General features: G+C 47.2%; 1 protein-coding gene across 6 annotated transcripts in view; it reads left to right on the top strand.

Annotated features, from left to right (window-relative positions):
* The window catches only part of Aff1 (ALF transcription elongation factor 1), a 151326-nt gene that overhangs the window by 108451 nt on the left and 16477 nt on the right, over window positions 1-26398 (top strand). For 4 of the 6 annotated variants that reach the window (XM_075943945.1, XM_075943943.1, XM_075943942.1 and 1 more), the window contains 7 exons: window positions 3117-3161; window positions 8422-8508; window positions 10746-10782; window positions 14354-14405; window positions 23278-23332; window positions 23428-23465; window positions 25138-25291. In XM_075943945.1, the coding sequence (XP_075800060.1) occupies window positions 3117-3161; window positions 8422-8508; window positions 10746-10782; window positions 14354-14405; window positions 23278-23332; window positions 23428-23465; window positions 25138-25291 (468 nt within the window). The remainder of the gene's footprint in view (window positions 1-3116; window positions 3162-8421; window positions 8509-10745; window positions 10783-14353; window positions 14406-23277; window positions 23333-23427; window positions 23466-25137; window positions 25292-26398) is intronic. The other 2 variants (XM_075943944.1, XM_075943941.1) reach the window with 1 other exon arrangement.

Here is a 26398-nt window from a genome sequence, read left to right as displayed (position 1 = left end):
AATATGCCTTCAGTAAGTAGCTGCTCTATTCTCTGCTTAATGGACGGGGCTGTTGTTGGGCTAAGGCCGTGCCCCAGCGGGGAAGGAAGGCTGCCGGAACGTTGGTCTCTGTGTAGAATCCACGAGGTGCAGGGAGCACAGACACGGAGTGCGGAGACAGCGTGAGAGTTGGGAGTTTCTGGTCAGCAATCATTGGTTTGGGTTATGTTGTTTTATTATTATCTTGTGTTCCATAAGAATTTTTTTTTGAATCTGCCATTGAGCCTCATTCGCCTAGCCAGGACTGACAGTTCATTCTTTGGCAAGAGCTACCAGGAGAGCCTGGTTCTGCTCAGCAGGAACGACAGTGCAGAGCCTGAGCCCAGCGGGGGAATGTGGATTTTAAGAGCCTGATTAGCGCACCGGTGTGCTCAGAATCCCCTCCCTTTTTGGGAAGTTTCCTTTCGGTGGCAGACTTTGAGGTGCCAAGCTGTACTTTATTACACGGGGCAGCCTGTCCAGTTCTCTGACTCGGTTCTTATTTGGAGGGAGAGAGGAGCCAGAGAGACTTGAGCTACACTGACTCTCTTGTGGCTTCTTTTATTCACATAATTATTTATTATTTAGACGTGTGTGCAGTGTGTGCATGTGTGCCTATGGCATGGCACACACGTGGAGGTCGGAAGAAAACGGGCGGGACTGGTTCTCTCTACCATGTGGCTTGTGGGCATGGAAGTCTGATCATCAGACTTGTACCTTTGCCCGCTGAGCCGTCTCATCAGCCCTTTCTCGTAAATATTGGTTCTGAGCTAGTGTGGTGCATGGGGGAGTGCGAGGGAGAAAGGGCACACGCTCTGACTGTCCCTGCAGCAGTTCATAGTGTGTGGGGGCGGGGATGGGGAGAGAGCAACGGGAATCAAATGCTATCCCTGGGAAAGCAGAGTAAGAGATTGGGGAGGGGGCTTCTTTTAGCGATTTAAGTACTTTGTAATCATGAAATTGAAAAATGAAATGAAATGAAATTTATGCCCTGGCAATACATGCATGGGCAGCTTATATATGGAGGTTCTGATGAACTTGTCCATATTGGGTTTTTTTTCTCCAAGTTAAGGATGACTGGCCAGGTCTCTTCCTCAAGAGATCTTATTACAGATGGTTGTGAGCCACCATGTGGTTGTTGGGAACTGAACTCAGGACCTTTGGAAGAGCAGGCAGCGCTCTTAACTGTTGAGCCATCTCTGCAGCCCCCAGGCATGAAATTATCTCTAAGGAAGGTGCTTCCCACCTCTTTCTGGTTCCGGAACAAATGGGCCAGCCCTTTTGCTGGTCCTCATCAGAGCGTGCTTTTCCATTTAACTAATTGCCAGCCACAAATTCCCACTTTCATCCCTGCCCCAGGCTGGGGGAGGAGACAGTTGACTCTTTCTAATAGTGGCTGTCAATCATTGAAATCGGCATATAGTCATAGTGTGTGTGCCCAGGTAAAAACACTGTTGTTTTTTTTTTATGTGACATTTATGCTAGAATGTGGCACTATCATTTTTGGTCCAGATTTTTAACATCTTTTGATGGTTTTTGGAAACTGTGTTACTTTTGACCGGTGGAATGTCTGGTAGTTGGATGGGGTAGGGTTTCCTTAACTTTCTGTGGTTATATCTGCATATCTGTGAACTTCCTGGCCATGCCTCAGAAATAACAAGCTCCAAAAATGCACACAGAATCACCATCGGGGTATTTACTTGTTTTGAACATGGACCAAGGCAGATCACTTTGCATTTGAATTTTGGCATGACGGTTAGACTCAATTACAGCCTGGTGCAAAAGTTTGTACCTTTTTTTTTTTTTTAAATTTTTCCTAAATTAGGCCAAGACCAAATGCTGGATTAATAAACCTCAATTGTGAATTAGCAACCAGTATTATAGTATAATACACCTTTAAATCGTTGCTGAGTCCAAGGGAAGACTGCTTTGCATCTGTCTGCTTCTGTGAGGTGGTAAACTAACTGGAGCCTCACCTGTGTGACGTGGGGGTGGCAGAGACACGGAGGGCGTGGGGGATTGTGGCGCTGCTGTGTGCACAATGGCTCAGCCATCGAAAACTGCAGATTTGTGGGCGGTGTACCATGTTTCTAACGGAGAATTGCTTTAGACGTCACAGCACTGCCTGTGATGGCGGTCCTTGTTTCTGTTTAGCGAGAGATGAAGTGCAAGCATGCGTAGCCGGTCTCGGTTCCCAGTCAGTCATGTCCTCACCCCTGTGTTGTCCTCTGTGTACAAATGTGTGTGAGCATGTGTCTGTAGAGTAACCTTCCGATGGAAGTGAGATAAGACTCAATTTTTATTGAAAATGAGTTTTTTAGGGGCTGGAGAGATTGCTGAGCAGTTACGAGTTTATAGGTGTCTTCCAGAGGACCCGCGTTCAATTCCCAGTGCCTGTGACATGCAGCTTACAACCTTGTATAACTCAAGCTCTAGGGGTTCTGACATCCTCCTGGCTTTTGGGGGTTACTCACATATATGTCTCTCTCTCTCTCTCTCTCTCTCACACACACACACACACACACACAGACATCTTTAAACATAAGATGAGTTTTAGAAAACTACAATGAAGAGCTATGAGTGTCTGGCACCACAGTGTTTCCAGTTGTGCTCAGACGACCTCCGTGTCTATGTTCTTAGTTAGTCAGCTGTGCTAGCTGATTTCATCTGTTGTCTCCATTTCTGTTACACCTGTTGCCCGCTTAGATTCACTAACATGTTCCCTCTCATCAACCCTTCCACCACCCCTCTCCTCCCCTCTTTTCCCCTCCCCTCCTTCCTTCTTTAGCAGGGCACTTACGCAAGCCAGGCAAGTGTCCCCAGCTCTCACTCTGTTTAGACACATTGTCCACAGTTAGCTTCAACCTAACGGTCACATTTAGTTTGGTGTGGGTGTGGGTGTGTCTCCAGCTTCCTGCTCACTCTTCCTCTGATCAAGTGGTTTGACTCCGTCTTGTACAGTGCAGTTACTAGTGCTCCGTTGTGAAGGGCAGGTCCTGAAGCGAGCCTACCTGCGCGAATCCACACCTGCACCCACCATTGTCATCACTTCCCTGTTGAGCCTTTTACATTGAGCTTTTCCTTCATTTCCTTTGCAGCAGACGTTCTCCAATGAAGCGCACTGCGTTGAAGAGATTCTGAAGGTAAGTCCGTAATTACCGCGCATCATTTGACGACGTCCTGAAGCAAGCAGACAGATGCCCATGCGAGCGCACTTTCGTGAGCAGTGCCATTCCGACATGGAGCACGGTTCCATCTCTACCAGATTCTACTTGCTAAGACGACGTTTACAACGGCAAGAATTTGGAGCAGAGTTGTACAAGTCTCTCAAGTTTTCTGTTTGCCCATAGCGACCGAGGATTGGTGCTCATGTCCCACACAAGAAAAACCTTATGTGGGTGTAGCATAGGAGACACCAGGTTTAAACCCCATATCCTGATTCTGGGTTTTTATACAGTGAAACCTGGTGTTCATGGCCTCTTTAATGAGATCTCGAAACTTGAAAAACTGGAGCCAAGTATGGCAGTGTGTGCTTTTATTCCTAGCACTCCATGGCAGAGAAGACAGGTGATCTCTGTAAATTTCAAGGTTCCCTGGTGAGATCCTGTGTGTTTCTGTCGTGTGTGTGTGTGTGTCTGTGCGCGCGCGTGCTAACACGGGTTGGTGGGGGGTTGGGGGAGAGAAGAGAAGGAGAGAGGGAGATGAATGGCCATATCTTTTTGTTACTTTGTTTTTCCTTGCTTCCTGTGAGCCCTGTAGTGTACCGCTGTATGTATAAGCTCTCTTGTTAATGCGCTCTCATGTATGCACTGCACACTCGCTCTGGTTTTCTTGCACTAGAATGATGTATTCCTTAAAAACAAAAATCTTAGTAGATTCTTTTGAACTACAAACTTTCTTTTGTCAAGTCAGAGAACTGTGTAAACTATCATGTGACTTACTTTTGCTCGAATTCCTAGGAATTCAGAACTTATTTTATTGCTTGTATATAGTAATTGTGGCTACTGGGGGGGCCTGTGTGCTTCTTTCTTACTCTTCTAATTTGCTTCTGTTGGTCTTAATATTCTTGTGTCTTTTATTATAAGGTTTGATTTATTTTGAAGTTCTAAGTCTATGGACTTTATTTTCTACTGTTTATTTTTGCCTCTAAAATACATATTTACCCCTAAATTTACTTTCACCCTCTTCATTGTGAAAATACTAAGCAATGCTGTTGTTTGCAGCCAGTAAATAAGGTCATTGGTTCTTTCTTTCTTTCTTTCTTTCTTTCTTTCTTTCTTTCTTTCTTTCTTGGTAAATTTTTATTTATTTATCTATCTTTGCAGCAAGTATTTGGGCGGCTGTGTGAACGGTGCTTGCATCGTTTCTGTCTGCACTCAGCATTCCTTCTGTAGCTGGGGCTTTTCGGTCCTTCTGCCGAGCCGCACTTTGCAATGCTAAAGGCTGATGTTCTTGCCAACGAGCAATGACAGTGAATATTTAGCCAATTACCTCGCTCAGGTTTTGGTGTCACCTTTTACTTTTCTGGGTGCTAAAATACTCCATATATAAACTCAAAAAAACAGTGTCTTAGTTATAAATTACCATTTAGCATTTTCTCTGAAGTAATGTGTAGTGGCTTTTTAATTGTAATTTAATAAATAAAGCTTTCCTGAAGATCTGAGAGTAAAGCAGCTCCACCGGTCAGCCTTACACACAGACCAGGTAATGGTAACACACATTTAATCCTAGTATCCACCGTACGCGTACCTTTAATCTTCATAGCCACACTAGTTGCTATAGAAACCAGGCAGTACACCCTTTAACCTCAGTTATAGGATTATAACTGAGGATTATAAAACGGGAGGAGACAGCTCTCATGCACAGCCTCATTCTGAGATTCCTGGAGGCAGGATCTCCACTTCAGACTGAGGTCAAGGTGAGAGTCATTGGCTGGCTGTTTTGCTTTTTGTGTCTTCAGGTTGAGCCTCAGTTTCTCTCTGAGCTTTGTTAACCACGCTTCAGCAGTATGTGATCTGTTCTGTATTCACCCAACCAACGTTGACGGGCTGGGACGGTGACCCTCTATGGGCAGTGCTTCTTGTAGGTTTTTGTTTTAGTTTTTCAAGACAGGATTTCTCTGTGTAGCCATAACTGTCCCAGAACTCACTCTGTAGACCAGGGAAAGCTGGTCTCCAAAGCACAGAGATTCATGTGTCTCTGCCTCCCTCGTGCTGGGATTAAAGACCCACCACCACCACCCAGCTTTCTTGTAGGTTTTGATATTTGTTAGTATAAGACAAACATATCTTCTCTTTAGGGAGGATAGTATTGGGCACTAATGAAAACATCCACCCTCCCTTCCTTCTCCCCACAGTGCTACTGTAAAGCATTTAGATATACTGGGGATGCTTGAGCAAAACATGCAAGCATTTTTCCCATTTGGAAGTCAAAAGTGGTAATCTAAAGAATGCCCACAGCTGAAGAGGCATGGGCCTTTTCACAGAGAAAAAAAAAAAAAAAACAGCTCTATCCTTTCTGAGGTTGGCTTCCTTATGGTTGAAGGAGGGCTCTGAGCTAGCAGGGGACCCCAGTTGTGATCCAATGTCCTGCTCAAAGTTCAGCAATCTATCCAGATGGCCAGGAATCCACGGACAGTTCCCTAAGAGTGAAAACCAACCGTAGATGATGGTGTTGTCTGGTGTCAGTTCTCACTGGTTCTGTGGAGCCCTGTTTTAGGCTGTAAGTGTTCTTTCTGATGAAGGGGAAGCAGGGCACGCAGGGCACTCCCTGGGATCTGCAGCCAGAGTCAGCCGTTTAGTGGCATAGTTCTGGGGCCCATGGAAGAGAATGCATAAGCATCACCTCAGCCTTCCGGTGTTGGTTTCCGATGGAGCAGCATCATCGCCTGCTTCTTCTTCATTTATTCGCTATGCAGACGGGTTTTTAGATATCATTGCTTCCATGGGGATCAAGGTAGGAAAGGTGAAGTTACAATGCAGTGATGGGGGCAAGGACAGACTTGCAGGAAGTGGGTGGGGTTAATAGCGGGGTGGGATGTCTTAAGGTTAGACAAGTGTGTGTTTTAGAGAAACAGGTGGATCTGGGCTCAAATGAGCAAGGAGGAGAGACAGGACTGCAGCTGTGGGGCCGGCAGGGCTAAGGGCTGGTGTGGAGTGAAGTCTGAGCCTCTAGGTGACCTGTGCAACTTTCTCTTTGAAATGGCCTCAATTTGCCTAATGCCTAAGGCGTTTAAGGAAGTGTGGAAATTCTTTTAGTCTGGGAGCTTAGTGTCTGCCAGAGTTTCTGTGCCTGACCGTTGCCTGATTGCTCCGGGTGCTGCCTTAGGCTGTTAGTAATTGTTAGTCAAAGGTCACAGGTGTCAGCACAAGGCCTGTAAATTGCTGGAAAAGTTAGGAGGCTGTTTGGAAGCCTTTCCTCTCTTCAGTGACCTCCACACCTAGAGTGTGCTGGCTGAGCAATTGAGCAAAGAGCTGACTGGGTGCAGGATTGAAACCTTGGAAAGCTGTTCATTTGAGTTAAATGCAGGGCAGCAGCTGATGTGGGGTGCACACGCTAATCTCAGCACCCAGGAGGCTGAGGCAGGAGGTCTCTACACAGAGAGTCCCTCCTCAAAGTTGGGCTGTTTCTACTTACCGTTTTTTTTTGTTTGTTTGTTTGTTTTGACTCCACGTCCCCAGTCCCCAAGCACTTACTTAAATTGCCCTCACAAAATAAGTGGCCAGAGCTTATTTTTTAGTGAAAACTGATGCCTGGAATTCAGGCCCCTCTTGCTTGCTGACATAGATCAAGTTGGGGCAAAGCAGACAGCCTGTAACTGATAATCAAAGCCTGCACCATGGGCTAGAGAGATGGCTTAGTGGTTAAGAGCAGAATGCCTTCCCAGAAATACATAGTAAGCAAGCAAGCAAGGAAACAAACAAACAAATCTCGCATCAGTAATATTGCTTACAACACACAGGGTCTCTCAGTCTCCCCTGTTGCTGTGACATTCACAGGGGCAGTAGGGAAGGGCCAGGGAGGTACCACGCGTGCCTGTTCACACGTGACCTTCATTTGTTAAGAAGCAGGATGATGTCACTCAAACAGGATGGAGTGTGGTGCATTGTGACTGGCACCTGCCTCTGGGAGAGAGTTGTTAAGTCCCCCTTTGTAGCCAAGTGTGAACATGTGACCGGGCCCTTTGTAAGCAGGTGTGAACATGTGACCAGACCTCTTTGTAGGCAGGTGTGAACATGTGAAATCTAGGGAGTCAGAGGAGCCTGTTACCTCTCCATCTTTGGTCCCTCTATGCTTTGGTTGGGTCATTTAGGTCATTTTATTTTTTTATATTTGAAAAAAACAAAACAAAACATGAGTTTCTTCATTTCGAAATGCTTGTCTAACACCGTTTAGCCCTCTCAAGGAGAGTGTGTGCACGCGCACATGCATGTGTGCGCACACAGATGTATCTTCATGATTATACACTTCTAGTCTGCCATACCTCTTTCCCCTTAAAGTGTTTTTTGTTTGTTTTTTTGCTGTGTGTGTGTGTGTGTGTGTGTGTGTGTGAGAGAGAGAGAGAGAGAGAGAGAGAGAGAGAGAGAGAGAGAGAGAGAGAGAGAGAGAGGAGAGAGAGAGAGAGAGGTTCTCTGTGTAGCCTGGCTGTCCTGAAACTACCTCTGTAGACCAGCCTGGCCTCGAGCTCACAGATCCACCTGCCTCCTCTCTTTGCCTCCTGAGTGCTGGGATTAAAGGCGTACACTGCCACCTCCCTCCCTGACCCCTTGAGTTTTTGAGCAAAGCAACATAAATATAATGGTGCTGACAAGTTTATTCATTTGTTAAGTCCTAGAAATCTTGCTTTTAACCAAGAAAATAGGGACTAAGGATGAAAATTTTGCTCTGAGAAAGTAAAGCTCCCTGCTCCTGGCAATCTGCTAGTTGTGCCAGGGAAGGGTCAAATCTATTAGAACCCTCCCAGTGAAGCCAGGGGCCTGTATGACTTGTTTGTTTAAGTCAGGCAGGAAAGGTCTTCCTTTGAACCTCAATAATTCCCGGAAGCGCAGTGAAGACGCTGGGTGGAAGAATGTGCTGAGCCCCGGCCTTTCCCAGCCCCGCCTACCCTGCTCCACCCGCTGCTGCCAGGGCTCAGGGCTGCCCATGCGTGGTGGCACCTGCTGATGCTCTCATGTACCGCAATGTTCAGTGCTGGGCCTGTTCAGTCCTTGATCTGCCTTTTGTCAGTTTTGTCTGTTCAGCGTTCACTGTAGCTCGGTGCAGGTGTTGTTCTACACGGGATGAGCTGTCCCATGAGACTGCACTGTCTGTGGATCACCCACCCGTCTGCATTTGAAGTTCTGAACCAACTGGCGATGGATGTCCACTTACGCTTGCCTTTTCTTTTCCCAAATTTCTTTCTAGGAAATGACCCATTCGTGGCCACCTCCTCTGACAGCCATACACACACCCAGTACCGCCGAGCCCTCCAGATTTCCTTTCCCTACAAAGGTAATGAATTCCATCAATCACAACAGGCACAGTGTGCCCAGCATTGGGAGGTCGGGGTGTGGGACAGACACATTGTCCCCAGCAGTGAGATCAGGGTACAGGACAGACATAGCATCCCCAGCACTGAGATCAGGGTACAGGACAGACACAGATCCCCAGCACTGAGAGGTCGGGGTGTGGGACAGACACAGCATCCCCAGATGTGGAGGTCGGGGTGTAGGACAGACACAGAATCCCCAGATGTGGAGGTCGGGGTGTAGGACAGACCCAGCATCCCCAGATGTGGAGGTCGGGGTGTAGGACAGACCCAGCATCCCCAGATGTGGAGGTCGGGGTGTAGGACAGACACAGCATCCCCAGATGTGGAGGTCGGGGTGTAGGACAGACCCAGCATCCCCAGATGAGGAGGTTGGGGTGTAGGACAGACCCGTGTCCACACGAGTGAGAAGTCTGAGATGCTGCTGTGAGAGTCTTGTTAACTGGAATCTTTGGAGACTGGGCTAAAGGTCACAATTTAGCTTTTACAGAACTCTAGTAGACTTTTATTTAGTCTGTTCTCCATCTCATGTTGGTAAGAAGGTCTTAGGATTGTACAAAGCTTTAGATCTTACAGCATTCAGAACTTCTCAATCCAGTGTCTCACTTGAGAATTTTTCTTGTAGAGATGGGAAAACCGGGAGAGGGAAATGAACTAAGGTTGATTGGCTACTGCTAGTTTGGGTTTCCAGGCTCAGTTATCTGTGTGAATATACACGAGCAAGGCTCTCAGGTCTCCTAGTTCCTAAACGATCTGTGTGAATATACACGAGCAAAGCTCTCATGTCTCCTAGTTCCTAAACTATCTGTGTGAATATACACGAGCAAGGCTCTCAGGTCTCCTAGTTCCTAAACGATCTGTGTGAATATACACGAGCAAGGCTCTCATGTCTCCTAGTTCCTAAACGATCTGTGTGAATATACACGAGCAAAGCTCTCATGTCTCCTAGTTCCTAAACTATCTGTGTGAATATACACGAGCAAGGCTCTCAGGTCTCCTAGTTCCTAAACTATCTGTGTGAATATACACGAGCAAGGCTCTCATGTCTCCTAGTTCCTAAACTATCTGTGTGAATATACACGAGCACAGCTCTCATGTCTCCTAGTTCCTAAACTATCTGTGTGAATATACACGAGCAAAGCTCTCATGTCTCCTAGTTCCTAAACTATCTGTGTGAATATACACGAGCAAGGCTCTCAGGTCTCCTAGTTCCTAAACTATCTGTGTGAATATACACGAGCAAAGCTCTCAGGTCTCCTAGTTCCTAAACTATCTGTGTGAATATACACGAGCAAGGCTCTCAGGTCTCCTAGTTCCTAAACTATCTGTGTGAATATACACGAGCAAGGCTCTCAGGTCTCCTAGTTCCTAAACTATCTGTGTGAATATACACGAGCAAGGCTCTCAGGTCTCCTAGTTCCTAAACTCCTTTAAGGTGAACAGCTGACACCAATCCTGGTTACCATAACAAATGAAGGAGACACTGACCTATTTTTAAGTGGTGTCTTGACACAGCCATAATTTTCTTTCTTTTACTTTAAGAAATGTAATTTAATTTCAAGTATATTGCTGTTTTGCTTGCATGTGTGACTGCACCCCATGTTTGCAGTGTCCACAGAGGCCAGAAGAGGGCTATGTCTCCTGGCACTGGTGTTTTAGATTGTTGGTGTTTGGTCTCTGGAAGAGCAGGAAGTGCTCCTGACCCCTCAGCTATCTCTCTGTCATCAGCGTATACTTTTAAATAACCCTCAGATGTATCCCAAACACTGCATTCTGTCTGGTCCCATAACATACATTCATATTTATAGGCAATCCTTCCAGGATACTGTTTTCAGAAGTTATACCTGCCAAAGCCCACCCAGTTTATGACTATACTGTTGTAAGCTGAAGGTCCGTTAGTAATGGTTTTAAACTAAAGCCTTACACTGTGCAGATACAGTTGCTCAACACCGAAGGAAAAGTGAATTCGTAGAAAGCTGGGAAGTGAGGAAAGCGATTGCATGCAGAAGTCAGATCTTTCCATCTTGTCTGTTTGGTGCTCTGAGTCTTCAGTGAAGTGTAGGAGGTGAATGCCGTCCACCACCACTTCATCTCTCCATATCTGAGTTTCATGAAGCTGTCGTTTGTGTAAATCTGAATGGTTTGCCCTGTATAGGCCCCACATGTCTAACGATGAACTTCATTTAACTTCTCTTTCTAGGATCCTCTGCACATCAGTTCTGCAGCCCAAAGCCAAAGTAAGTGAATATCTGGAGTTGAGTATTATGCTATAAAATAAAGCATGCTTTTTTTAAAAAAATAAATGTTAACAGATTTAATGATGACACTTTTGTAACAAATGCCCACAAGAGAATAGGAAAGAAAGCAAGCGCAGGTCATTTCTCTTCTGTAGGTACCATTTGACGTAAGCGGTTTTCATGAAATTCTAAACAGATACAAGTTAGTATGGCATGACCCATAGTTCTGTTGTTGTTGTTTTGCTTTTTGAGCCAGGTTTCTCTGTGTAGCCCTGGCTGTCCTGGAGCTAGCTCTGTAGACCAGGCTGGCCTGGACTCAGAGATCTGCCTGTCTCTGCTGGATTAAAGGAGTGTGCCACTACATCTGCTGGCATGTTACGTTGAGTGCAGCTCAGTGTTCCTCTGTCTGCATCTGAGGGATTCTTTCTTGGTCCCTTTCGCAAGGGCTGTAAATTCTGTACAGCCTTGGAAACTGTCGGGATCCAGCCTTCTTCATCAGTAGCCACTCGCTGTGAGGTGTCCCGTCCTGATGTTTTATTTGCATGCCAAGCCTTCCCAGGGCCTTGGGGATATTTGTAAGCATTCAGTTCGTCAGGACAAGTTAAGGGGAAGAGACAGTGACCCAAGTGACGATGCCAGGCAGTGAATGACGGCTAATGAATGAAGTATTAGTCTGCGACAGAAGACCTCCACAGCAGGGTCTGTGCTGTGTGCGTGAGGCTTCGGGGAGGGGAGTTTAATAAATGCCCACAGAGGTGTGTGCATTAAATCACCCCCCCCCACTTCCTCTTTTCCTCCTTTTTTTTTTTCTTGCTTGAATTTCTAAGATTTGAAGCTAGGGAAGAGATGAGAAGAACCAGAAGCCGAGCAGCGCCCACTAGACGAGGGTTGAATGGATTGCAGTCTGAGATCATGCCTTTTCTGGCACTCTTTTTGTCAGACAACTTTGACTGGGCCAGAGCCTCAGCCTTTTCCTTTTTCCAAGCACACACATGAAACTTGACCTCCTTTGCTGTCTGATGCTGTTCTCTGTCAGAAAGATGGAATGCCATCTTATAAAGAAGTCAGAACCACTGGGCAATGATGGCGCGTGCCTTTGATCCCAGCACTTGGGAGGCAGAGGCGGGCGGATCTCTGAGTTCGAGGTCAGCCTGGTCTGCAGAGTGAGTTCCAAGACAGTCAGGGCTGCACAGAGAAACCCTGTCACGAAAAAGCGAAACGAAAAGAGAAGTCAGAACCACACGGCCTCTCCACTCCATGCCCTGATTATGTGGCCACAGTGTTGTGTAAGTTGCAAAATTAACGGACTAAGATGGGTGACTCTGTCTGGAGCCAGCACTCGCGCAGCCAATCCGAGGCTACAGGACCCGTTCAGTGGTAGCCTTGAGAGCCGAGTGCCAGCCCAGCTAGGGATGGGGATTGTGTATGCCTCTTCCCTTCCTGCTCTCTCTGCCTGTCTGCTGCTGTTCTGCCCGTGGGCCATGGCTGTGTGGCTGCTCTTTCTAGCTGTAGAAGGACAACCCTTACCCCGTCCAGCCTACCGTTGAGCTGATGGAAGATGAAGCACCCCTTGCCCCGTGCAGCTTTGGGCTGCCTGATTCTGGTTCTCCTGCTTCAATGGGTGCTTACTTCAGGTCATCCCAAGGGCTCTCGCTTTCCCTCTCGGTATTTTGAGAATTTTATGCTAATGAGAATGTGGCCTGAAAGAGAGACCTACCTGATTGTTAGATGGGGAAGGAGAGAGGTAGAGATAAAAGCAGCGTCCATTGAATAATGTATTGTACTAGCTAGTTTTAGGTTAACTCAATACAAGCTAGAGTCACTTTGGAAGAGGGAGCCTCCATTGTGAAGAGGCCCCTGCCAGGTTGGCCTGTGGGCAAGCCTGTGTGTGGTGCGTCTTCATGATTGCTAATTGATGTGGGAAGCCCCATTTCACTGTGGGCTGTCACCTGTGGGCTGGGGTCCTGAGTGTAAGAGCAAGCCACGAGGAGAGCAAGCCCAAGCAGCCGCCTTCCTCCATGGTCTCTGCTGCGGTTCTTGCCTCCAGTGCCTGCTGTGAACTTCTACCCTGGTTTCCCTGGGTCATGGATACAACAGCTAAGATCAAACAAATCCTTTCCTGTCGAAGCTGCTTTTGGTCCTGATGTTTTATCTCAGCCACAGAAACACTAATGACAACAGCATGCATTTCTCAAAGAATGCCACTATTTGTTTCTTTGCTTGCGTTTTTTTTTTTTTTTTTTTTTTTTTTGGTTTTGTTTTGCTTTGTTTTTGATGACAGGGTTTCTCTGTGTAGCCCTAGCTGTTCTGGAACTCACTCTATATACCGTATATTCCATGGAACTCACTCTATATACCATATATTCCAGACTGGCCTTGGAATTATCCCCCCCCTCCTTTTTTTAAAACACTGGGTTTATGGGTGCTGGTACTAAGGTTTTGAAGTCTAGAGAGAAGTGCAGGACTTTCCCACAAGCTTGCTGCTGTTTATGTCTGAGCTCACACAACATGGTTCCTAAGGTTTTCCAGTTTACAGCCCTGGATGACCTCTTTAGGGAGTCCTTGAGAATGCCTCTCCCACAGAGCTCTAGCTGGCTAGGCCTCAGTTTAAAATATGAGGGCTGCTGCCACCATGAGGAGAGAGTGGGAACTGCAAGTACGCAAGGGTGGGAGAGTTTTTTCTGACTCCCCTGACGCTGCCCATCTGACACAGGACCTTAGGGTTCACCAGGGCATGACTTAGGGTCCAGTCCTTCTGAGGCTCCCCTGTGCTGTGAAACTTTCTGTCCTGGATCCAGCGTTCCGTGAACCTGGCTCTCTCTGACCCCTGCTCCTGCTGGTCACTGCACTCCACACCCATCCTCACCTGGGACAGACCTAGGCTTGACTCTTCCACTTCTCCATAGCAGCTCTCCTTCCTCCTGAAGGTCTTCTTGCAGCCACACTGGCAGAATCCCACAAATTGTACGTGATTCAGCCATCTCACACATTCATAATTTGCCACCTTTGGTCATTACTAATGGAATCTGGTCATTAAATTGACATGATTGCCATGTGTACTTAGGGCACACTGGGTGTTTGTGGACCTGGTTCGTGTCCCTCGGGCAACTTATTTAAGCACATTTGAAGACTGAGCCAGATGTTTTTACACATAGGTTTCTACGAGGCAGTCTATACTAGGTGCTGAGTGAACATGTTAGGCTATGGGACATTGACTCCAGGAGGGAGAGGTGATATGAAAGCAGCATTGTCACAGAGCCCAGTCAACTGTCATCAAGAACAAAAACTGTCCGCCACCATTCAAAAGTTACCAGCAAGTTGGGGTGGCCCTCAAGCCCTGTCTTCACAGTAGCTCTGGCCTAGTAAGAATTGCTGCTAACATGTTGTTTCTGAACAAGCTTTCTCCATCACAGGGCCATAAATGCTGTCTTAGGGGACCGTGCCAAGTGCAGCGGCCAGTACAGAGTTTGTACTGTGTCTGGGTAGAGGGAGGAAGCAGAGAAGAGGGAACTACCAGTTCATGGCTTTATAAATTTGTTCGTGCCGCTCTGACTGTGTCTTCTCCCCACAGAACAATATGACTCACCGTGCAAAACCCATCCCAGTTCCCAGCAAGGAACATCGTAAGTAAAAAAGGGAAAACCAACTTCATTTATTAAAATTTGATAATATGACATTGAAACTTCCTGTGTATGTCCATTATGTAGATGCCCCCTCCCGTTTTCAGTTAATGGTGCCCATAAAATACGGCTGCATTGTCGAGGGAGGAAACGACCCACGCTTGCATCTGGATCAAGGTTTATGTACTATAGGAGAATGTGCCCAGGGGTTTTCTGGAAAGAAACGTTTTGAGCTATTATTTATGCATTGACTGTGGAACTCAGAAGGCTTTGGCTTTTAAAGATTCAGACTTAAGTAGTTTTAGCTTTGGGAATTGGATTTGGGGGATGTGTGGAATGAGGTTTTCTGCTATTTTCTGGCCTATTTAATAGCAGGAGCTTGTTCTGCCACCCAGATGTTCTTATCCAGGCCAGGCACATCTAAATGTATTCTGGGTTTTTGGAACACTTTAATCTCACGTTGTAGATGTTTAATTCAACGTTTTGACCCAATTTATTTTCTCAAAGTATCAAATTACTATTTCTTTACCCCCCCTCCCCCAGAAGTCATTGCTTGGAACCCAGTGAGGTGACCTGCTCAGGCTCCTCCCTCCCTCCGTGTCTCAGTTGCCACTGACTTGTCAGGTGCTCTCAGTTCAGAGTCCAGAGTCATCGTCTTCATGCCTGGTGCCCGAGGAGGCCAGGAGAGGGCGTCAGATACCCTGGAACTGAAGCTGTAGATGGTTGTGAACCATGTGGGTGTTGGGAATTGAACTGTGGTCCTCAGGGGAAAAACAGCCAAGCCATCTCTGCAGCCTGTTTCTTCTCTTTTTGTTCCGTGTTTTGGAGGATAGGCATTGCTAAGATCCGAATAGAGTGGAAGAGATTATTGCATGTCACTGTGACTGACGAGAAGACAAGGCTAAGTTATTGTCACCAAAGACCAGCTCCTTGGTGGAGTGATTTTTCATTTCAACATAGAAAAATGAACAGTAACGTAAGAGTTTTGATAGATAAAATGTCATTGTCTGAAGGATGGGGTCTTGGTCAGAACAGATTTTATTATGGTCTGGTGCATGAGGCGCTTCTGCTTCTGAGAGTCCTCGACCGCAAACAGACCCATGTCCCTCGTGTTTCCCCTTTCTGTTTTGTTTTTTCACTTTGGGGAATTTTGCTGGCAGTTTTGAATCACCGCCTTAGACTATGGCAAGAAAGGAGGAGGAGCCTGGGCCAAGGATCAGTGCTATGAGCGTCTCTGAGATGTCCTAGGCCATCAGACTCCGCTCTGTTTGTGATGATTGGATGCTGGGCATTCAGCCCTGGTCACCAGAGAAGGGCCTGGCCATTGTCTTTGGCGCATCCAGGAGGGAAAACTGAAACTCAGGATTCACCCGGCGTTCCCTTCAGCAGGGGGCAGAACGGACAGAGCAGTGGTACCGAGGGCAGGAAGTAACTCTTCCTGGTCTGTGGGTGAAGCATCAAAGCTGACTGGGTGCTGCACCCTAGAAGCTGCCTGGCAGTAGGCGGAAGTCACTTCCTCCCTGCCCATCACCCTCGGCCTAGTGTCCTAGTAACTGCCTAGCAACCACGGAACTCAGAGAAGCTCGAAAGTCCATTGCAAATGAATTTATAATCCTGTGGCGGAATTTTCTAAATAGAAAGTGCTAATTGATATTTGAAACAAGTACTTGAGGCATTCTCAGGAGGCTCAGGGAGAGGGGTAAAGGCTCAGGGGCGGGTGAGGATGGGAGGCAAGGCGGTTGGGCAGATAGGTAGTAAAGCTTGTGCGGTTTCAGCAGGGTACTGGGTTCAAAGTGCCAAAATGAAACGGACCTCACGAACAGAGGAAGTCATTCACTTATGCACTGGCCTTTAGTGGAGAGAGAGTTAATTTAGGCCACAATATTCTCATTTAGTGTGGTGGGTTTCTTCGAGCTAGTGACGAATTTGACCCCGTGACAGCATCCAGGCTCACGTGTGTGTTCGGGCTGCCGGGGTGGCAGGTGGAGTGTTGTAATAGTCTGCTGTCCCTTGCACATCAGAATTGATAATTACACGGTTGTTCATACTGTGACTTTTAAAAAATCAGTTTTCATCCTGCTAGATCTAGAAGCAGCTCGTTAAAAGAAGAGCGGACATAAAAACAGAGAATGAGAGCAAGGTGGTAACTCTCCTCGTGTCCGCCCACACGGAGTGTGTGTTTGAACACTGCTCTGTGTGGGCCCGTCTTAAGCTTTAGTTACTCTCTTCAGGGACCCTTTCTCAGCAGAGCCCCGGCGGTATCCCATAAGGTATCAGTGCTGTTGTCTGCTCCACGTTCAGGGAGGGTTTGTGTACTCATTGGTGCCGGCTTTGCAGTCCACTTCCTTTCCAAGACGTGAAGCAGCTGCAGGACAGCACACCGAGTGTTTCCTCTTCCCGAGGTTATCGTGTCCTTTGTACGGTTCCTTTCTGGAGTCCAGGGCAGTTGGCAGGCCCTTGGGGTGCTGCTGTGCCCATACCTTCGCTCACTGTTACTGTGGTGCTGCGTCCTGTCCCCCGCACTGAGAGGTTCGTTCCCTCACTTATTTATTTATTGGCTCTGAACTCCCATTTGAAGCTTGACTTCCCTGGAAATTTATGTTCAGGAGAGGGAAAGCTGGGATTCAGGAGGAGGCGGCGGCGGCATTCTCGTAGATAAACCTGAGTATTCAGGTTATCTCAGTAGGGCTAGTTTTTATTATGTTGGTCCAGACGGGAGTGCTGTGTGCTGTGTGTGTATTCTAACCACCAGAGTGGGACTTCTGTCGGCCAAAGGGCTCTAGGCCTTCCAGCCTTCCTGCCTTTCCTTGTTTCTTATGTGTTGTTTTACTGTCGTACAGGAGATTGAATTGTGGGCCTTGTTCAAACGTCTGGACACTTACACCCAGTCCCCAAATGTGTCCTTTATAATGAGGTCTGACGACACAGTTTGTTAACTTAAATCAGATCGACGTGAGACAATAAATTTTCTCTTCCCATTTCATAAAAAGTTAGCACATACTGTTGGAGATGTTTTACCTGGATTCTCACTGGCAGCTCTAACTGAATGTGTCGTTGGTGGACAATTATCATCAAAAACAAACTGTGGAAACTATGTCAGGCGGGAGTTTATGTTATTGTTGTTGAGGTGTTCCCCCTCTGCTTCAGGACCACGGGTGCACACACCTGTGCTCTCGTTTGTAGGTTTGCAGGCCGACTTTTGCCGCTGCCATCACTGCTGAGCACTCTGCACCTGGCTCCTGGGACACTGGGTCAAGTGATTGAGAACCTAGGGCTATGGTGTTCACAGTGACTGTTAACTTGCATATAGAAGGGAGCATCTTACGTGTTCCAGGAGGAAACCAGAGCTTTACACTGAAGGGCAGTAAGGATCCTAGCCTTTCTCCTCCTGCTGCCGCTTCCCCTCCATTTCTCCTCCCTTCTCCCTCCTCCCCTCCATTTCTCTTCCCTTCTCCCTCCTCCCCTCCATTTCTCCTCCCTTCTCCCTCCTCCCCTCCATTTCTCTTCCCTTCTCCCTCCTCCCCTCCATTTCTCTTCCCTTCTCCCTCCTCCCCTCCATTTCTCCTCCCTTCTCCCTCCTCCCCTCCATTTCTCCTCCCCTCCATTTCTCCTCCCTTCTCCCTCCTCCCCTCCATTTCTCCTCCCTTCTCCCTCCTCCCCTCCATTTCTCCTTCCTCTCCTTTATTCTCCTCCCTTCTCCCTCCTCTCCTCCACTTCTCCTTCCTCTCCTCCATTTCTCCTCCCTTCTCCCTCCTCTCCTCCACTTCTCCTTCCTCTTCTCCATTTCTCCTCCCTTTTCCTTCCCCCCTCCATTTCTCTTCCCTTCTCTCCCTCCATTCCCCCTCCCTCATTTCTTTTCCTTCTTCCAGCATTTGTTATAATGGCTTAAGATCCTATTTTGTTGTTGTTGTTGTTTTTATGATATGTGCTACCCTCTTCTTGAGAATCTGCAACTTCCCACTCTTCCCATAAGGCGATTATTGCCCATATTTCTGGCCTATTTCAAAAAGGAACCAGAAGTCAGAGTTGGTGGTTCTGTAATCCTAGTACCCGGAAGGCTGAGGTGAGGAGCATTAGGGGTTGATGATAGTTCGTTCTATATTGTGAGAACCTGTCTCCAAAAGGTAAAAGAACCAGTGCCAGGCAGCAAATGCCAGTGGGTTCTGTGCCAGCCCAGGCTACATAGTGAGAACCTGTCTGAAAAACAAACAAGGGAACAGAAGTCAGAGTAAATTGTCAACTTGTGGAACTTGGGGTGTCTTGGAGTTCCGCCTCCACTGTCCCCAGGTCGTTTGGGAGCTGAGTAATGATACATATCCTCACATGTTCACTGGCAGTCACTTCTGTCCCTACCATTTTAACATAGCCACTGTCACCATCAGGACTTACCGGTTACAGATCACTGCTCTTAGCTTGCTCTTTCTCAAGTAAAATGGTACTAAAAGCTAAGCCATAAATTGATTTTATTTAAATAGTTTGGGGTTCTTTGGTGTTGGCTATTTGCAGAGTAAGCCTTGGAGAAGCCCAGTCCTAGGAAATGGACAAGAAAGCAAGGCTTGTCTCTGAGTCTTTGCACAGGAACATTGGGCTGACTCACGGAAGCATGCCTGCCAGAGCCTGCCCACAGCCATGCATTCTGCTGGAGGACGGGAATGCAGAAGGCATCTGCACAGAGGCTCCAGGGGTGTCTGACCCTTTGACATCCCAGGTCACCTCACCTGTCCTATCAATGTGCCTACCGTAGGTTCTGGTCCAGAGATGCGTTTCTGCAGCATTTGGGCTCCTTCTGAGCAGCATGGGTATGGGACATTTGGTGCTGAGTGCTTTACCTGGGAGCTTGGAGGCGGCATCGGATCAGTGCTGAAGGGTTAAATTACTCTATTTTCTGGGGGATCAGCACACTCACCCCAGTAGTTACTGATTTATGCTAAATTGAGGTCTTTTTTCATTTCCCATAGATCTCAGGTCCTCTGATTGTCATGTCAAATAGATTGGCCAGAGCGAAAGGAATCTCAGGCCATGGGATGGACCCTCTCTCATCTCAGGTCCGGGTTGTAAAGTGGCCATTTCTGCCTCTAAACCACCACACGGTCTGTGGGCATAACTCTGTGATACGGCTACCTCTTTATTCCTGCCTTTTCCTCTCCTCTCCCCATCTTCCCAGACTCTCACCTCTTGTCCGTCTTTTCCGGGGATTGAGCCCAGGGAGAGCCTCATGAACGCTAAGTAAGAGTTCTCTCACCAAGCTACAGCAGTAGCCCTTGGGCCAGCACTCTAGTGTGTGCCGTGTTCTAGGTTCAGGAACATGAAGGTGGAAATGTCTTCGACTTTGCCTCAGAAGAATTCACAGTGGTCAAGGAGAGGGAGCCCATCCCTGGGGTTCGTGACTGATGAGGAGAGGGAGCCCATCCCTGGGGTTCATGACCGAAAAAGAGAGGGGGCACATCCTGAGGTTCATGATAAACAAGGAGAGGGGGCTCATTCCTGAGGTTCATGATGGATGAGGAGGGAGGACCATTCCTGGGGTTCATGATAGTCGAGGAGAGGGGCCCATCTTTGGGGTTCACGATAGACAAGGAGAGGGGGAACCATTCCTGGGGTTCATGATGGTTGAGGAGAGGGGCTCATCCCTGGGGTTCATGATGGACAAGGGGAGGGGGGCCCATCCCTGGGGTTCATGATGGATAAGGAGGGGCCCATCCCTGGGGGCTGCTGCTCTCTTGACCTAGGTTTTAGGCACAGGAGGAGGACTGGCTCAGGGAGATCGCAGCTCTCATGTAGAGGTCCTTACCCAGCTGTGCTTCCTCTCACCCTCCGTGTTCAGGGACCAGTTCCCTCACAGATAGCACACAAACCCAGTTGCTGATGAAACAACCAGGAGACAGCAGCTGACTCCTCTCTTGTGCCCAAGCTCCATTTTCTGCAACTGTAGAGATTCTCCTTCTGGAAAATCATAATGGCACTCATGAATTTCCCCTATTAAGCAAGGTTTTATTATGATTTTTAAGCAAACTGGGTGTTTATACACGTTTCTTATTAAAAGTTTGAAACGACTCCCCACTGCCTGCCTCCTGGCAGCATCCTGACGTGTGCTGAGTCACCCACATCTGTCCTAAACTGTGTTCCGGAAGGGTTGTGGTTACTTACGGCTGGATCAGCAGACTCTGACGGTGTACTTCTGTCTGCTGATTATCATATGAGCTACATTAGGTCTTTGTTTTTGTCTTTTTGAGAAGTTTCATGTAGTCCAGATTGGCCTGGAATTTGAACTTGCTCTTCTCTGAAGTTGAGCTTCAATTTCTGCCCCCTGCCCCGACCTTCCCACCTAACGGCACGTGCCTCCTTCTCTTCCTCCTCCTCTCCCTGCTCCTCCTCCTCTTCTTCAAAACATTTTTCTGTCTGCCCGCCTACTTACCCACTGTGCACAGAGTGGTGACAGTGTGGAGGCCAGACATGGGTCCCCTTTTCTACCACGTGGTCCAACTCCAGTCAACCTGCTTGGCAAGCAGCTACCTCTACCCTCTGAACCATTTCACTGACATTTTGTTTGTGTAGACCTTTTGTAGTTGGCCTTGAACTCAGATCCTGCTTCTGCCTCCTGAGCTCTGGGATTAAAGGTGTGCACCACCACCCCAGCTCTAGCCAGCTTTTTCAGTTCTTTATTAAATAAATTATACTCACAGATTTAGGCCATAGGAAACACTGAGTGTATATATTGCACTAATAGCTTACATAAGTGATTAAAATGATTTCTTAAGGTCCGTGTTTATGCAGTCAGTCTTCCTTCCCCGAGACCTGGCCCACTTTTTGAGACTTGAATAGATTTTATACCAGCAGACATGTTGTCATCCTCTAGGACTTCTGGAAGGAGAACTCCCATGGTGCCTGGTGTTTCTAGATGAGCTCGAACTCCCTGCGTGCGCCTTTACTGACTTAAGGAGACTATATCCACAGAAGTTAGGTGTTATTCCGTAGCAAGGGGGAAACATAAATGAACTTTTTAATTCTCTGCTGTGGATGGGAGTGCGGTAGGGTTACAGGATCTTTTGTGGTACCGAAAATTAAGAAAGATTAGTTTCTAGTTTCGTACAAAAGAAACCCAGTAGCTAAGGGGCATGGTTTCTTCCTGTAGGTCTGTTGTTTGTGGTTAATCCTGACGACACATGGCCAACTTGGCCAGGATTCCCCCTCCCCGTTGTGTTATACCTTGTGAGTTTTTTCCTGCAAATATAATACCTTTTGCTCTGTCCCCTAGCCCAGCCAGCTTAGTGGCAAACCTGTTACGTAACTTTGTTTGTCATACCATTCTGATGGCCAACTGCCAAGTCCCATGACTGAAGGCCGTGTTTTCTAGCCGTGGTAAAATAAGAATTCAGTTTCTATTTGATAAACATTGAGTGAGATCTTCAACTTATAAGTACCTAAAATTTTTCTTTTCTCTCTTTCCTCTTCGTTCTCCTCCTCCTCTTTTTTTGGACAGGTATTCTTTGTGTAGCCCTACTACCTGTTCTGAAACTGTAGACCAGATTGGCCTTGCTTGAACTCAGAGATGGGTCTGCCTCTGCCTCCCGAGTGCTTGGGTAGACGCGTGAGCTTGCACAGCGCACCCAGCCTCAGTTCTCCTTATAGAAATCGTACACAGACAGCTTTAGCGCATTCGCTGCTGAAACAGTTCCTTGGTGGAATTAGCAAGTCACATGCATGTGGTCATTCATGAAGTTCTGTCATTTCTCCCATTAGAAAATGTAGAGCGTTTTACCAGGGCTTCCCGAAGGAGCCATGCCTTCCTCCTTCCTGGTGCTGCAGTAGGAACTTAAGCCCATGTTACTGAAGAGGTGTTTTGAGAGCTATCAAAGGATTTTTAATTTGTTTTCTGGGACACTAAAAATGCCAGATCCCCCCCCCCCCATTTTTCTCCCTCCTTTAAAAAAATGGTTTCGCCTATAAACTTGGAGAGAGCTGTGGAGAACAGTGAGTGATTGTTGCCTTCAATATTTGAGGTCCCCTGGAGAAAGTGTGCCTAGCAGTATGCAGCAAGAGAAGTGTCAGGGAATGAACTGACTTTATTTTCCCTGCCAGAATCAGTAGCTGTAAGATTAAAATATCTTACCAGCAACAGGGCCATTTATGTTACTAATTAAATTAACAGAACATTGATATGGGTTTGTATCCAAGTAGACAAAAGAGAATGATTTTTTTTTTTTTGCCTGTGAAAAACAGTGCTCAGTATTAACAGTGCCCTCTGGACAAAAATGAAAAGAATCATTTGGTCGTCTTGGGGCTTTGTGTGCTTAACATTGTTAAATACTTACATTCAACTGGGCAGTGGTGGCGTAGGCCTTTAATTACTACACTTGGGAGGCAGAGGCAGGTGGATCTCTGTGAGTTCGAGACCAGCCTGATCTACAGAGCTAGAGCCAGGATAGACTTCAAAGCTACAGAGAAATCCTATCTCAAAAAACAAATGAATAAAAAATAAATACTCTCCATTAGTTCAGTATCAGCATGTTATGATAATCATTTATTATTATTAACTTTCTTAGCGGCCATGGGAGAAAGCTGTTTGTGTGTGTGTGTGTGTCTTCATGTATCTTCTCTTTCTGTTTGTGTGGATGCTCTCACTGAAGGAGTTGAGGGCACAGTCTCAGGGCGGATTAGACATGGCTGCCAGAAGTTCTGTAGTTTGGCTGATCTGCTTCCAGTGTTAAAATGGTAAAGCTTGAGTTTTAGAAAATTGATCTGAGTAAGCAAGCAAAGCAAGCCTCCAGTTTATCCCTGCCCTGTTTCTCTTCAGTGTCTTTAAGCACATGTACTATTTAAATGCCCCCCAAGTTATTAGGGGTTCTCTCAATTTTCCTCTATCTGTTTTTCCCAGCATGCTTGAGGATGACCTGCAGCTCAGCGACAGTGAAGACAGCGATACGGAACAAGTGAGTGTTGAACTCAGAGACCAAGAACTCTTCTGAGTCCACCGAATGCACCCCGGCTGCTTGTCCTAACCAGTGTTTCTGTTCTTAATGTCCAGGCTGCAGAGAAACCTCCATCCCCATCTGCACCTCCAAGGTACTGTGTGCACGGCCCTCCCCGCCGACCCCTGCCACACACCTAAACCAAATGAGAGTAAAGGCGGACTCAGTTCCTCTGTAGCCAAAACCCAAGTCAGCTGCTGGGAACTGGAGGGAGGTCCTTAACCCTGGGAACGTGGAAGGCGTCAAGAGTTGGTAAAGTCTTTGCCTTCCAAGCACAAGCTCTTGACTCAGCCCTCTCCCCTGAGAGTCAGGTGTGGCTGCATGGTCCGGGTGCTGGGGTGTGGAAACAGAGTCCCTGGAGCTGCCGTCCCAGCCTCATCTATGAGTGTCTCAAAACTGGAAACTGATTGACAAAGAGAATTGTTCCCGGGGTTTCTCTTTTCTTCATCTGGCTGCTTTAAAATGTGACTCCCAGGACATTTAATGTGAGGGGAGCCTCATTAATTTACCTTCAAATGAGTAGGCCCTGTTTAGAAAAGTAATGTTCTGTGTTTGGGAATTGGAAGCTATTTTTTGAACTAGTTTTGTCGTATTTCCCCCCTGGTACTAAATAAGATGATGTAAGGTGAAAACGACCTGTCCCTCACAGACTTGCAGGGCGCCCAGCCACCTAGAGAGAAGGTCACCAGAAAGGACCTGGTGTCAGTAGCAGTGATGTAATAGTAAAGGAAGCATTCACCATACAGCTCACGGTTCGTAACCTAGCCCATTTATTTATATCCAATCTTGTTAACATCTCGAGTAGCTCATGTTGACTCATAAAACATGACAAACTGGTCTATTTATTATAAAAGCCAAGGAAAAGGCAGCAGTGAACCCAGATGCCAGAAAGGCTGGAGCAGGAGCTCCCTCCCAGGGGTGCCTTCCCCTGTCACTGGTGCACCCCACTCCCCCTCCTCCCGCTGACTCAGCACTGATGGAGTCCCTGTGACGAGCCCAGCCCATGGATTTTTATTACACTATTTATTATTTAATAAGGGTTTGTTTTGAGAATATCGTCGGGAGGTTTCAAAACGTTAAAGATGTCTGCTTTAGCTACTGCCATTTAGGGCAGCTAAGACTGCATATGGTTTGAAACTCTATGCCTAGCCCTGATCTGTATGTTTTCTCATGGACCGACAGTTAATGGCCGACTCGTAAGACTTGGAGTTGTTCTTGCCCAGCTAGGCATAAAGAATGGCCCATTGTCTAACTCCACCAGGAAGTGACTGGGCCGCTTCTGAGCTCACCCTGCCCAGGAACTCTCTGTGTTCAGCGGTGTCTGGTCCTGTGTAGAGAAAACAGGGCGGCTTACACATTAGCCTTTCCTTTACTTCTTTTGAGCTGTATGTAGTAGGAGCCAGCAATCTTATGAGCCACATAGTGAATATTTTAGCCTCTGTGGGACATGGAACTCTCTGTTGTAATTGCTTAACTGTGCTGTCACAGCACAAAAGCCAGCACAGGTGGCCTCGGAGACAGCAGTCGATGGTGTGCTCTAATAAGAGTTTATTTAGAAAACGCCTTCGGCTGTCCAGGCTCTGGTTTACCAGCATAGGTATTGTTTCTATCATCCAGCAGGTGATAGGCCGGCTTGATGTCACTCCTCTTAACACAGTCTGCGACCACCGGATGCTAAGCCAGCGTTGGCGCTTTTGCTTTCTAGGAGCAGGTGGATGGGCAGAGGCAAGGGGGAGCCTCTGATCGCACCTCTGCTTGCTTTGCAGCGCCCCACAGCCGCTTCCCGAACCAGTGGTGTCAGCACATTCCAGTAGTGCAGAGTCAGAGAGCAGCGCGTCCGACAGCTCCTCGGACTCCGAGACTGAGAGCAGCTCCAGTGACACCGAGGAGAACGAGCCCCTCGAAACCCCGGCTCCCGAGGTAGCACGGCCCCTTCAAAGGCAATCCAAGATGACAGCATGCTGGCTTTGGGGTGGGCGACCGTTCCCAAGGTCTAGTGCTTGGCAGTGGACACACGGGCACCACAGCTTCCTCTGCAGCAGCTTAGTGCCGCTTCCCAAGAGTGGTTGTGCTCCGTCCTCTTTTAGAAAGGAAACTTGTCCTAAGTAGGTTACTGCATTAGTGTCAGTGGAAGAGGTCTATGTCACACCATTAAGCAGTTTGTAACACACTTCTTGGAAACACCATTTAAATGCTTGGTCTCCTGAAAGAGCCAGAGCTGTTTGTGCAACTAACACAAACCAGGAAACCTTAAAGGAGCCGTGTGATTTTTGCTGAGTCAGGAAGACCTCTCTTAAACTCGCTAAACTTTGTGTGCCTGTGTATGTGTCTTAGAATTACTTCTCAAGCGCTCTCTCAGGTTCTAAGTGCATTTAGTTGTCCATGTTGGCACCATTTGTTGCCAGAGGTTTCTGTCCTACCTGGTTGGGCAGCCATTCAGTCCCAAAGAAACACACAGAGGTCTACATTAACTATAAACTGGTTGGCCTATTAGCTCAGGCTTCTTATTAACCCTTATATCTTGCATTAACCCATAATTTTTGCCTGTGTCAGCCACGTAGCTTGGTACCTTTTATTCGTGAAGCATTCTCATCATTTAGGTTGACCACCTTTGAGAGGGTACATGAGAAAGAGAAAAATGAAAAGCCAAACTTTGATTTTATCTGTTAGAAAGTTATAGTCTGCTTTAACCAAATCTTTTATCCAAACATCTCAACCTAAATAATTCCTAGCCCCTTTAGCAGCCACGTTTGCAAATCCATTAGTGTCTGGAGGAAGAGCTTCTAGTTTTTCTCCTAGTTGGGCATACCACTCGGGCTTACTGTGTAAAAAAGTGGGCCATAGGACTCCCTTCTGGACCTTCAAGACCACAGTGGAAGTCAATGTATGCTATTTCTGTAACCAGGACACCCCTTCAGGGACTCTCTTAGGGGTGGGGTTGCGGGAACAACTCTTCCTTTGCGTCCACACGTGAATACATTCAGAGCAGCCCGTCAGTAATTGGTAGGGCTGCAGCTGTAACAGGAG

This window comes from Microtus pennsylvanicus, chromosome 12 (genome assembly GCF_037038515.1).
Source record: "Microtus pennsylvanicus isolate mMicPen1 chromosome 12, mMicPen1.hap1, whole genome shotgun sequence".
NCBI classification, from domain to species: Eukaryota; Metazoa; Chordata; class Mammalia; order Rodentia; family Cricetidae; genus Microtus; species Microtus pennsylvanicus.
Note: the sequence above shows the minus strand (reverse complement) of the source record. Positions and strands in the feature narration are given on the sequence as shown.